A 13806-nucleotide genomic window follows, 5' to 3' on the forward strand; every position below is an offset into this window, starting at 1 on the left:
CCCGGCGACGGCCGGAGGGGAAGGACCGCGCGGGGCCAAGGGGTGACGGCACCGGCACCGGGGGGACGGGACGGACACACCCGAGAACACCGAGAGACCCCCCCGGGGCACCGAGAAACCCTCCCGGGACACCGAGAAACCACCCGGGGCACCGAGAGATCCCCAGAGTCCGAGGGCACCGAGACTCCGCGAGTGCCGCCGCCCGGCAGGGGGGAGGAGCTCCCCCGGCGCCCCCCGGTGCCCCCCGGTGCCCCCCGGCCCAGGATGTCCGGCAGCGCCCCGGGAAGGCCGGCGGAGGTGGGTCCGGGTCGGGGCTCTCGCTCAGGCGGTTCCTGCCCGGGCTCGGCGTTGGCGGTTCTCCTTTGCCACGGGGTTATTTTGTGCCGAGAGTAACGTTCGGTGTCTGTGTGTGTGGAACGCACGGGGCGTCGCGGGTAAATATGCAAGTTCCACCAAAAACGGCTTTTGTGCGAATAACGGCCTCTTGTAGCCCCAGCAGACGTTGTTTCCCGGGTGCTGAGGGTCACGGGCACGGCGGGAGCTTCAGACAGAGTTCACCAGAGAAGCTCCCGCGGAGTCGCGAGGTGCAGAAAGGACCCCCAACACCCCCAAGAGACCCCCAAACCGCCCCAAGACCCCCTGGCTTCCCAAGCCCCTTCTCCCAGAGCAGCCTGGGGGCGGCTGGATCCAGTCTCAGCCTCAGACCCGGTCAGTGGTTCAAGTTTAAAGTGTTGTACAAGTGTCACTGTACAACTCTGTCCCGCGGGATTGAGGGCAGCAAACCATTATCAAATATATTTGTATAAGTATGATTGGACAAAGAGATTTTGATCACAATTATTCACTACACAGTATAGGAGCTGTAATAACTGTGCACTTGGAAGCAATAGTTGGAATATGAATGTATAAAGAGTTGAAATGTGAGCATGAAGCTAAGGGTGGACTCGATGATCTCAGAGCTCTTTTCCAACCTTAATGATTCTGTGATTCTGAATATTTAAGCAATTGTATTAATGCAAAACCAATTATTAATTAGAGATGATGTCACTCACCAAGACCAATGACCAAATCTCTTTGGCTCAGCCTGGAGGAGTGACCTTGAAGTGTGTCCCCACTCTGGGGAGGAATCTGCATACCCACAAGAAGGGATATGTCACAAGATCCCGCCCTTAAAATTTGGGCCTGGGCTTTTCTCGTATGCAGTGCTGGACTGTCAGTCAGGTGTGTCCAGGCTGTGCAGCTCAGCAGCTTTGGAGCAGTTCTCAGCGGCGTCACTTGTTTGTTGCTTTCTCTGGGGATTTTCCCAGCTCTGCCACATCTTCCCCTCCCTCTCAGGATGTTTCCCTTTGGGATTGATGAGTCAGGCTGGTTTCAGCTTTGTTCAACCCAAAAGCAGTGTGACCCCCCTTCTTCATTCCCCACTGGGGACTTTGCAAACGGGGCCTTGTTGTAGTTGTTTTACTCCATTCCAGGAAGAGCATCCTGGCACCCCTGGCTCTCGGACACTCTGCTGTGTTGGTCGATGAGATGTGTAAACTGTGGTTTCCCGGCCCTTTTCGGGAATGTTGTGTCTGTTCTGTCACTCACATTTTCACTGGGGGCTCTGTTGCCATCCAGCCTGTCTCAGCCCTGCACTGAGGGGCTGCCAGTGACCCCTGTGATGGTATTTGGGGCCTTTGAGAAGTGCTTTGGAGCGTAAGTTTGCACCCCTATTCCAGCTGGGAGCTCCTCAAACCCAAAATTCAGTGCTGAATGGTTCTGCGTTGCTGTCACAGGCTCTGGTGCAGTCACAACTCAGCCCAAGCTGCCCTATGCAGCAAACAGGGAACAATCTCTGATTTTATTGTGCTGCCTCAATAGCTGTTCTCTGCCATCTGCTTCCAACTTTGAATCACAAATGCCTGCATTGTAAGTGTTAAAGAAGAGGGGAAAAAAGTGCCTCATACTGAAAACTGCACAGAGACAATGTGAACATGACCTTAATGTAAACACAGTCTGAGTAATCTGATGCTGCTTCTTCATTCTTATCTCTGATTTAATTTTACTTCTTTAGTTTGGATGTGTGTTTGTGGAGTTTTCTACTTGTTCTGTTCTTGACAATTTGCTGCAAAATACTCTTAGCACAACATGTGAGAGGAGGCTTTATTTTAATACTGAAGAATCTCAGAATCCCAGAATGGTTTGGGTTTGAAGGGCCTTAAAGCCCATCCAGTCCCACCCCCTGCCATGGGTAGGGACACCTTCCACTGTCCCAGGTTGCTCCAAGCCCTGTCCAAGCTGGCCTTGGACACTTCCAGGGATGGAGAAGTGTACACTGGATAAAAAGCTGCCATTTTCTAGGGACAGCTGTGGCCAGATAAAGGGAGGAGGTGCTGCTTCAGTGGCACAGTGTTTGTGTTCTGCAGGTGGCAGACTGGCTGGAGCACCCCTTCGATGATTCCTTTGGAAGCACCAGTGTCGCTGTGAAGGCCCTGAGAGGCAGCTCTGGGAGACGCCGGAGGCAGCAGCAGAAGGACCCAAGTTCTGTGCCAGAAAACAGCAAAGCCAGGGCTCCTTCCAGGAAAAGGGCAAAGCCCTCTGTGGTGGATCTGCCCTGTAGCAAGTCCAGGCAGAGCTGGAGCCTGTCCCAGGATGAGCTGCCATGGGTGGAGAGATACAAACCTGAGACTCAGGTGGGACTTACTCTGAGTTCTAACGTAGTAGTAACATTATAGTAACATACTGTGCTTCTGTCCATAATTTGTGTTGGTCAGGCTCCCAGAATATCCTATTTTGCTACAGCAAAAAGGTGCTGGTCTGGTTTGTTCACTGCCAGGAGCTCTTTATCTGTAGGAGACAATTTCCCTCAGGCCTCCTGAGGAGGCAAAGCTGCTGATGAGATGTTGTTTCCTGTCCACTTCTGAACCTGTTACTGAATTCCAGCCACATCCATCTGCTCCAAGCACTGGGAAAACCCAGCTGTCTGGGATTTGCAAAGGTTACAAAAGCCTGTGCAATAGTAGAGTAAAAGGAGCAAAAGGTACCAGCTCCAGCAGTAGCTATGAAGCATGATGACACCAATAGGCAAGATTGTAGTGTTGTTACTTTGAGAATAATTAACAGCTCCTTATTTCCCAACTGCAAACAATGGAAAACAGGTTGTTGGAGGAAACAGGTTGAGCAGATCATCCTTAACTGTAGCACTTGCCTCTGCAGAGCATAAATGTAACTGGAACAGACACCAGCATGTCTGTTAATATTTCAGTCAGCATGTATTTTATCCTTGAATCTCATCTTTAGAAACCAAGAGGTGAATATATGGATTTCACATATTTTAACCTTGTTTCAGAATGACCTTGCTGTGCAAAAGAAGAAAATTGAAGAAGTTGAGGCCTGGTTAAAAATGCACATATTTCAGAGGCAACCAAAGCAGGTAAACATGCTAAAGTGAACAGCCAGAGGTATCCAACCATACAAATGAGCTGGATGCAATTCTAAGTTCAGAGAAAAACCTCAGCTGAGAGGTGGTGATTGTGTATCATTGTAAGAAGTCTGTTAAGAACATAGGTTAGAGCTTGTACTTTTGTTTTGGGCCTGTGCTGGTAAGAGGTGGACTCTGATTTTGGTCAGAAATATTATTTTCTGGCATCCAGTCATAAATCACAACTCTTCAGTGTGCTTGAAACCTCAGGTTAATTTTCAGGTCTCTTGGCAAATGTCCAGTTGCACAGGGTTGGTGTACTAGGACGTTTTTAGTTTGGGTGGATGGGAGCTGTTCTTGTACACAGGCATAAATTGCCAGTGTTGCCTAACTAACCAGGGGCTTTGGGAACAGAACAGGACCCTCAGAGTCCTGGCCTGGCTCTCTCTGTCTGAACACTCAGCAGGTAAATCAACAACACAAAATATGTGACTTGGGTTTCACTGGGAAAGAGAATCATTGCCAGAGAAAATACAGGGGAAATTCAACCAATGTTCATTTCCAGCCAACTGTCATTATTTATCAGTCACATTTGGGATTATTTCTGTCCCTCTGTGTCAGGGTGGCTCTGTTTTGTTGCTGACTGGTCCCCCTGGCTGTGGAAAAACTGCAACTCTGCAAATTCTGGCCAAAGATCTTGGCCTTCAGGTGCAAGAATGGACCAATCCTGTATCTTTAGACTTTACAAAGGAAGAGTTAAGAAACATGTTTGACCATGGTAAGTATTTTGGTTTTTTTCTCTTATTTTTTCTGTTCCAGTTACTTTTGTGGTTTTCATATGCTGTGGTTTTGTTTCTTTTGTGTCTGTCACATATGAAATCAGATCCACATCTGTGTAAATCCATTCCCTAGTGTATAATAAAAATTTTTCTGTTGCTTTTATCTGGAAAGGGATTTAGGTTTTTTACAGTGTTAACTCCAAAATAACTGACAATTCAGATCAGTACAGAGAGCTCTGTAATAGCATGGATATCACTTGAACCAACTAAATAAAACCAGGTAAATGTCTTTATTGGGGTCCTCACTTGAATTACACCTTTTAAAAATTCTCTTGTATTTGTTTGCCAAAGGGCTTCTTCAGTGGTGCTGTCAGAAAACAGCGTGGGTGGGTGTTAGTTCTTGTGGGTATTTTATTCTACTTGGTATAATATAGAATACATATTTTTAATTAGTTTTCTCTTTCAGACTCCAATTTTCATATGTTTCCGAGCCAGGCCCAAGCAGCTCTCTTTCAAGATTTTCTATTAAGAGCAAATAAGTATAACAAACTTCAGATGCTTGGGGAGTCCTCAGAAAGTGATAAAAAGCTTATTCTTATTGAAGTAAGTGAAAACTTGTGAAATCTTGGGTTGAAACAGTACCTGATGTTGTAATACTGACATGCTCACGAGCTTCAGCTGGTGGACTGGTGTTTCCCAAAGTTCATCAGCTTTACTGCAAATGAGGTCTTTATTGCTCTTTGAGCCTCTACAGCAGTTGAGAATCACGTTCTACTTGTAGATGAACCATATAACCAAAAGTCAGGAATTGGAGTCTGATTTGAGTACAGCAATAAGTAACAGTGTCATAAAGGAGATCAACACAACATTGAAAGTCATTCCCACGTTTGATTATTTGTCTAGAAGTATCTATGTGTGTAAAAAGGAAGAGTGGGAAAAAATCCCATTATTCCTGTCCCTTAAGGATGCAGGAGAGTGTGGGAGACAGATGAGGATGAACACAATGAGAAACATTTGCAATTTAGCACTTGGTCCCTGATCTTCACGGGGTGTTATTTAGGTCAGAGGTGTGGACTAAGGGGTTTTGGGCAGGTACGGGACAAGACTTTATTTGTACTTGCTCAGGAATGTGTTTCAATAACAATTTATTTCTAACCTTTTCTTCCTTTTCTGGAAGGAATTTTAGAAATTGATAGTCAAGTTGTCTGTAAACTTCCAAGACAAAAACGGCAAAAATTCTAGTTGGGTACTGTAGATTTTAGGAGTTTTGTGTGACTTGTCTTCATAATGTCACCTTCTTGTGTAGGTCCTGTCACGCCTCACATGGTGTATTGTGCCCTCTTCCCCAGCAGAGCTGTTTGGAGTGTTTGTCCTCTGGGTAAATCTCTGTCTGGCAGGCAACATGATCACCCAGGGCTGTTTCTTAGGAAGCAGAGACAGAAAGAAAGGATTTATTTTTAGATAATTGTTTTCTGTAATGAAAGACATACTGTGCTTTGGGTTTGGGTTCTTTCCCCTCTCTCTGGCTCTTTTCTGCGTTGGCTGCATTCAAATTTGGTTGCAAGGAAGCTAGCCAGGAATCACCAATGTGCAGCAATGTGATGTGCCATGACAATCTTGATGTCTGTGGGAGGGAATATTCACATCTGAATGTAGTGTCACCAGCTTTTTCTTTTGGGCAGGACATTCCCAACCTGTTCTACCGGGACCCCAGCAGTCTGCATGGCATTCTCAGGTTGGCACAAAATAAGTTTTTAATTATTATCTTTGGCCACTCGCAGCAAACTGGGGTTTTGTCCTCACAACACTTGCTTGTTTTTCACTTCAGGAGATTTGTTCGTACAAGTAGGTGCCCCCTGATATTTATAATCTCTGACAACTTCAGTGGAGACAACAACCAGAGGTTACTGTTCCCAACAGAAATTCTAGAGGAGCTTTGTATATCCACTATTAGGTAAGATCTTTTCTCTCATTAAAACATGGTTAAAATAAGAGAGAAGTCAGAAACTAATTGATTTTTTTTAAATGACATTCAACAGTTTCAAGCCTGTTGCACCAACAAATATGATGAAAGTTCTCAATCGAATATCTGCAGCAGAAGCTGGGATGGTAAGTTGTCAGAGCTGCTGGATTCTGTGCAGTGTTAGGACCAAAAGATTTCACACTTTTATATCTGAAATATGGTATTTTTGTTACTGTATTTGTTTGATCTTTTATAGAGCCCCACACTCCCAAAAAAAAAACCCTCACCATTCGCCCCAACAGAAAACAAGGAACAAGCTTGTTTTTCAGATTAGTTTCAGTTGATCCTTGGGCTGAGTCTACAAAGTTACTTCTGAAAATTTATAACAGTATTTATATATATGAAACAAATAACAGGAATAGAATTCGTTCCATTGGTTTGTTGTATCCAGCAAGGCTAGAAGAGGTCTTGAACTTAAACCCTGTATTATTCCTGAACTGTTTTGATTACAATTGAGTACCTTATTGAATGACGCCTTGCAAAGAGTTCTGTGCCTTTTTCTCTTTAACATGGCTGTGTAACAATGGATTAAATGTTTTAAAGTGAGCAGCGTTCCATGGTTTGAGCACACGGTGGATGCTCCTGTGTCTGTGGTGTCCGTCTGCAGTCATATTCAAATACGCCTTTTCCCGCCTTTTTTGTTGTTTTTAATGTTGCTTTTCCTTGTAGAACAGAGAGAAAAATCATGCCCTTGATAGAGCTTCTCTGGAGTTGCTTTGCAGAGGTTGTTCAGGTGACATAAGAAGTGCAATAAACAGCCTTCAGTTTTCCTCAAGGAAAGGTAAAAGAGTTTGGTTTTGTTAAATTAACAATGTTTTGGCCATTTTTGCTGAAAATGTGTTCTGTTTGGTGTTGCAGCACGGCTGGGTGAGCTGTGCACAGCATTTCTGACACACTTTTCTGGAGCAGGAATAGACCCAGGGTGTGTGAGGGAGCGAGTGAGTGAGTGGGGCTCAGTGGCTGGCTGGGGCTAAACCGCGGCAGCAATGCATGTGCTGACCTAATTTAGTGAAAGACCCTCTTTTCTTCTTGGTATCTTTGCTATTTGTGTTTGCTGTCATAAAGACTCAACCTTAATTTGAGAGCAATATTTTCATTGACTCCTTCATACATTTCTTATCCTGCTTATTCTGTAAGCATTTTATGAGTCAGTAGTTGTTAAGAAATTGATGTATGGGTAAAAAGGATCCATGGTAATTGTGGGAGAAAAGAAAAACAAATACTTAAAAGATAATTTCTCTCAGCTCACTAAGGAGCATTCACTAGCCACTAAATCAAATTGTGGGTGAAAATTTCCAAGTTTCTTAAATTACAGTAGAATAAGGGGTTTATTTCTAGAAGCTCAAAACGTTGCGTAGGTTGTAAAACATTAGTAGGCTGTTGGAAGAATCACCTAAATGAAAGGTTTTCTTTGCCACCTTGTATTTCAGTGAGGATGTCGTACAGACAATGCAAACATAAGACAAATTAATAAGTGAAGAGGATGTAACTGAAACATAATTTACATATATTTGTACTTATGCTTTGTAAAGGTGAAATTCTAAACAAAGGCAAGTGGGGGACATCAGAACTAGATGGAATAAACCTGAATGCTTTTTTTAAAGACAGTTGTTTGGTATTCAGAAAAAGTAGTTGGTACCTCAGCTGTGGCTTAAGGGACAGAAGTGGAATGAAGCCAATGAATGATGCTAATTTAGGTGACTGGATTGTCTTCCTAATAAAGGAGTTTTCCCTTATGCCTGTATTTATGTAACCTTTTCTGTTCTTTTTATTACTATTATTGGTTTATATAAAGCATTAGCAGTACCAGTGTAATAGAAAACTTCTATGGATTCAGGTACTTTCTCTTGATTTTATTTTTGCTTTAATTGATAGACTGCTCTTTGGAGAAGGAGTTTTGGTCGAGGAAGAAAAGGAGCTCCACAATAAAATGTGAGGAAGCTGCAGTATCGAAAGAAAGAAAGAAAAGTAAATGTGATACCACAGAAGACCAGGAGATACAAGCCATTGGTGGCAAAGATGCATCCATCTTTCTTTTCCATGCTCTGGGGAAAATAATTTATTGCAAAAGTATGAAAACTTTGACTTATTCTCCCTTTGACTGGGTAAAGCGTGTCAGCTGCTGATAGCCTGATTTGCTAAAGTAAGGCTTAGGGTGGCCTCTGATGGGGATGTTTGGTCAATAACAGTGGCATGAAATCGGCTAAATAGGGGATCCCTAATTCCTAGTAATTCACAATATTAGCTCCAAAATCAACTGAAGAGAAGTAGTGGGGTGAGGGAAAACTAATACGTGGAGCTTAATGTAACCAACTATGTGTTGATGACTCTAACATTGACTGTATACTTAAGGATCTGTGCCTGTTTCAGGATCTTTTGGGAGCTGGAAATGTTGTAATTTAGGTGCTGTAGAGCTGACAGGTGCTAACAATGTTTCTCATGCTAAAAGACTAAAGACTGTGAAATCCTTTGTAGGAGAACCAGTGTCAGAGGCAGAATTCCCTCAGCTTCCTGCCCACCTGTCAGAATTCCATCGGGACACATTGCTCATTCAGCCTGAGGTACTCCTGCAGTTACTCCATGAGTTCATTTGGGTTGGAAACACACCAAAGCAAATTCTCAATCACATGGTTTAATCAAAATGTGTGTCTGTTCAGTCTAAGTTACACAATAATTGATCTGGAAGGGAGCACTGTCCCCCTTCCCTGGGGCAAACCAACTCCCTTTGTGTCCGAACACCACTGCTGAGACCTTGTGTTCCAGCTCCCTGAACATCTACATGTATCATACCTTTAACTAGGGTGCTTTTCCTTACCTACCTCTAAAACCTGAACTTTTCTTCTTTCTAATAGGATATTGTGGAAAAATCACATATGTCAGGAGCCATGTTTAATTTATACCTCCACCAGAACTATGTGGACTTTTTTTCTGATATAGACGACGTGGTGAGAGCCAGTGAATATCTGAGTGCTGCTGATGTCCTTTGCAGTAACTGGAGTGTAAGTGTCATCTTTCTATAGGCACACACTTGTTTTTAAACACTTGGACATTGAGCTTTGTGACATCTCACTGCATTTACGAATGTTTGCTGCAGGCTTAGTGCGGGTGACAGTGAGTTGTTAATGAATGCTGAAATACATCAGCTGCAGAAGAGACGCAACACATTTTTTGTCCAGCTTCTGTCAGCATTTTATTATAGTGGGTTGTAGTGTTTGTAGAATGTTCTACAAAGTATTTTTAAGTAGAACATAATCATGATAAAAATGTGTGGGCATCCATAAGCCTTTCCCCTGAAGGAATTGAACCAGCTCTTTTGTTCAGCTGCTTTGAATAAAAGTTCCACAGTAATCTAAACTGTAAAATTCTGGGCAGGTTGTGTCACTGCAGTTCCTGAGGGTGTTTCAGTTCAAATGAGGCACCTCGAGGTCACACAGTGCCCAATTTCTCTCTTAGACACGTCTTGTGATGGAAAACTACAGTGCCTCTGTGGCTACCCGAGGGGTGATCCATTCCAACACATCCAGGGCCTTTGCCCACCAGCAGGGAGGGATGGGATTCCGACCCTTGCATAAACCCCAGTGGTTTTTTATCAATAGAAAGGTAAATGCTTGATTTTTATTATTTCTTTTTGTTTTACCTAAGGTATGACTGTTGAGTAGTATGGTATAGATGAGATTTGCTCACAATGCTAAACTTGTCAAATATCCTATTTTGATATCATCTGCTTCTAAAAAGCACTTGCCTGAAGAGCAATTTGTATCACTCCTTTAATGTAAAAATAAATTGGAGGCCTCTGACAAAGGATTGCTGTGTCCAAGTTGACATGCTGCTGGGAGAGTCTCAGTCCTTCCTACATTAGTGGAGACACAATCAGCATTCAAATACTAAAAAAGTATTCCTAGGACTGAGTGTGAGCTTTTTGCACATTGAACTGTTATGTAGGTTTCACAATTTACAGTTTATGTGTTTATCAGAAGTAGCTTGTTCAGGATATACCAAAGGTCTGGGCAATTTTTTATATTTGAACTCATGCTTCTCTTGCTTTATGTGTCAAAAAGTATTGGCCTGGATGGACAGGGAATCCTGTAATCAAAGGATAGCTATTTTCTGGAAGTGTTAATACTCAGCAAAAGGCAAAACCAAAGGATTTTACCATTTTTATGATTGGTCTATGTTAACTCTAACTGCTTATCTTTTCTTCTAGTCTCATTTTTCAGTAGCTTGTGTGTAGTCATCTAGTAGGCAGGAGGAAAGTCTATGTATTTTGGTACAGAATATCTACGGTAATCATGTTCTACCAGGTGGTTTTACTTGTGTTTCTTCTCTCCCCTCCCCAACTTTTACAGTATCAGGAAAATTGCCTTGCTGCCAAATCTCTGTTCTCAAGCTTCTGTTTACCACCTGAGTGCCTTCAGACAGAGTTGCTGCCTTATCTTGCTATGTTAGCAAACCCAATGAGAAACCAGGGTAAGATGGGTGTAACTTGATCTTAGACTCTTTTTGGCACTTGAAACATACTGAAAAATTTTGTAAGCCAAAATGTCAATACTGTCTATGCTTTTGCCTCAGAAAAAAAAAAATATGGTAAATATATAGAGGTGATACCCAAAGGTGCTTCTAGTAACAGCCAAAATTAAAGCTGTTCTGGTAGGATTATCAAACCTTACTAATTAAGTTGCTCTCTAGATTTAGGGCTTATTTTAAATCTGCTGGAGGAATTGAGAAGAAGATGACTTCTGGAAACCAGTGTGCAAAATTAACTGGATTTTCGTTGCTTACTGATATCTTTCCAGTAACATCAACAGACTTAAAAGGCTTTAAAAAGCCTTTCCCAGATAAACAAAATTCGAGTTTATAGTGCATAAAAAAATGTAAAATCCAAGGTAATCCAATAGCAGACCATTCATGCAGAAAAATTTAAATAATTCACATAATTCAAAAATTACTGTTTAGTCAGCTAGGTCACTTGTGCTGCGTTAATTGTTTCTAAAAAAAAGCTTCATGAACTAAGGCCTTGCCATCAGGATGAATTAATTTCGTAGGCTGTGGAATAATAACTCTACGTCATAAATAGAAATGGATGGATGTCAGGTCTTGGGTGTAGGCAGTCTGTCAGTATGGTGGTAAACTGTAGGAGTTTGGGAAAAAAGTTACATATATGCATGTGCAGTGTTTTGGTATCTAAAATGTTTCAAATGTATGCAGGAATACTTGACTAACACATGAATTGTTTCTTTTCCAGTATGTTTAATTGTATGTTAATTATGATCTGCCCACTGTGACACTGGTGGTTCTTTGTTCTTAGCTCAGATCGCTTTTATCCAAGACGTGGGGAGGCTGCCACTGAAAAGGCGTTTTGGGAGGTAAGGTTAAATTCTGTCTATACTTAGAGAAAGTAAGACTTCATTACTTTACTATATTAAGGGGAAGAACCCTTTTGTAGAGAACCCTTCCACAGTAAATCATCTGTGATTTACTGAAGTCCTGCTTTTAATCCTTGTTTAACTTTCTTTTCTGTTGTATTAAGTATTAGACCTGTCCTAGACACTGTTTCTCCAGTGCATGATCTGAACAAAATACTTCCTTTACTATCAAAAACATTTATGTGAGAATAAAAGTGAATTGATGCAAAGAGTTCAGTGCATCTTGCCTGTTGTTTGTCATGACACAGAACAATAATCTGGAAGTTTGGTAGAATATTCTGTGTTCACCTTTGTGTTGGAGGTGCAAGAAAGAAGGAACAACAGGGAATTGTTCCAACTTCCTTTGAAGCAGTAGAAATACAAAATATTTTAATGAGTTTATTTATTTAATGTGCCCTCCTTACAGATTGTGTAGGGCTCGTGAGGTGATGTGGCACAAGATGTTGTGTTGAGACTCTCGTGAGCCCTCTGAATCATAGACATCATTTACTGTGGTAGAGCCTCAGTTAGGTTTGTATGGCTTTGACATCTCTGAAATTTAAGAGTTTTAATTGGTCTGTTTCTGGTAAAGAATCCAGATCACAGCTGGAGTGAGACAAACTCTGTCATCTCCTACCAGGACAGAGTTTGTTCAGGCACCTGACAAAGCATCTCCTGCTTGTCACTGGTGCTGCTGCTGAGTTTAACAATGAGTTTCCAAGCTGTATTTCCAGGAACCACCCTCTTCCCTGACAATTGTATTAAATTGTATTAAAATTAAGGAAGGAGACTGTCCCTAAGCAATGTATTTCTTTGTAATCCCCCTCATCTGAGTGACAGTGTAACTTCTTAAATTAATTGTAACTTCCTTATGGCATTTAGTGTCATTGCACCGTACCTTTGGATACTGATGACTGTTTGTGTCTGCATTAATAAGTTGGGTGTGTGTCACTGAAAGTCTGATCTGAAGGATAACTTCACTTGTCATCCTTTCCCATTTGCTCAGTCTGCTGGAAAGGGAGTATGGAGAAATACAGGTGTTTGCTTCCTTCATTAATCCTAATTGAACATAATTTAAATTGTGTTACTAACCAGCCCTTAAAATAACTCAGTGCAGCAGTTTCAGTGGGAGTAAGGTTGTATCTGAGGACAGACAGTCTTTCCTGTGTGAGCTCCCGTGAGACAGCAGCTGTCTGTGTGTGGTCATGCAGTGCTGCACTGATGATTTCACAGGTTAAAGCTGGACGCTCTCAGTGACAAGGACCCCGGGACCCCGGAGCTGTTCCGTGGGGAGGGTGATGGTACCGATGCGGAGCCGGGGAACAGCAGGACGGGAGAGAGTGATCCCAGTGATCCCGAAGGACTCCTGCTGCCCTCCAGCCAGTGCAGTGGCAGTGACCTGCCTGGCAGCCAGCCCCAACCCGTGGCAGCCCAGGCCATCATGGAGGAGGAGGAGCTGACAATAGAGGAATTCGACAGTGACTGAGCTCCAGACCCCACCCACTGCCTTGCCTGGCCGAGGTGCTGCAAAGGCCTCGGCTGAAGAGAGCGTGGTCTGCCCCAAAGTGCTGCCTAAGCCACAGAGCGGGGCTGGGAGCCAGGCTGGGAGCCAGGTCTGAACTGTCTCAGCATCGCGACAGCCCTCTTCAGCTTCCTCCTCGCTGTGCAGGATCAGCCCTGAGCTGAACACTGAATCACACACAATTTCCTGCCTCTCCTGAGCCACAAAATCGTCTATAAAAAGAGAGTAATAAATGACTGAAATCAATCTGAAAGAGACTGTAGATCAGCAGTGTCAGTCTTAAGTTATTTTTAGTTTTCGCACATTTTAATTTACCTTGCAATTGTACACTGTGTTTCCTGAGTACACGTGCCATAAGTTGTCAGCATTTGAAGGTTTTGTTCAAATTCTTACCTTGAAATGAACCTGCTATTTGGAAGTTTGTACCTTCATGAAATAAGAGGCTGAAATGTACACAGAAAAAGTTTGATGTCCCATACGGATAATGTAAAGAAAAATCCTACTGTATTAATACTGTTTAGTACTCTGACTCAGATTTTTATGTCTTTATAAGTAAGTTTATATGTTGTACCATAGCTTATTTTGGATTCCTTGTTGAAAGATATTTTCATAACTTATGGAGGGGAAAATGCAACAATCAAGCTGAAGTTGTTCTCTCTAGGAAGTTTAAAGTGTATAAA

The 13806-nt window shown here is 42.6% G+C and overlaps 1 protein-coding gene across 1 annotated transcript; it reads left to right on the forward strand.

Moving 5' to 3' along the window:
• Positions 1-18: 18 nt before the first annotated feature.
• Positions 19-13203, forward strand: RAD17 (RAD17 checkpoint clamp loader component). Its single transcript, XM_027723313.2, has 16 exons — positions 19-297; positions 2406-2672; positions 3329-3412; positions 4022-4178; positions 4646-4782; positions 5862-5914; positions 6008-6133; positions 6219-6288; positions 6872-6983; positions 8078-8272; positions 8678-8763; positions 9055-9201; positions 9656-9802; positions 10549-10669; positions 11508-11565; positions 12838-13203. The coding sequence occupies exons 1-16, from the start codon at positions 265-267 to the stop codon at positions 13088-13090; spliced, it is 2046 nt and encodes a 681-aa protein (XP_027579114.2). The 5' UTR covers positions 19-264; the 3' UTR covers positions 13091-13203.
• Positions 13204-13806: the final 603 nt, after the last annotated feature.

Source organism: Pipra filicauda, unplaced genomic scaffold (assembly GCF_003945595.2).
Source record: "Pipra filicauda isolate LSUMZ 115617 unplaced genomic scaffold, ASM394559v2 scaffold236_size1216567_pilon, whole genome shotgun sequence".
NCBI classification, from domain to species: Eukaryota; Metazoa; Chordata; class Aves; order Passeriformes; family Pipridae; genus Pipra; species Pipra filicauda.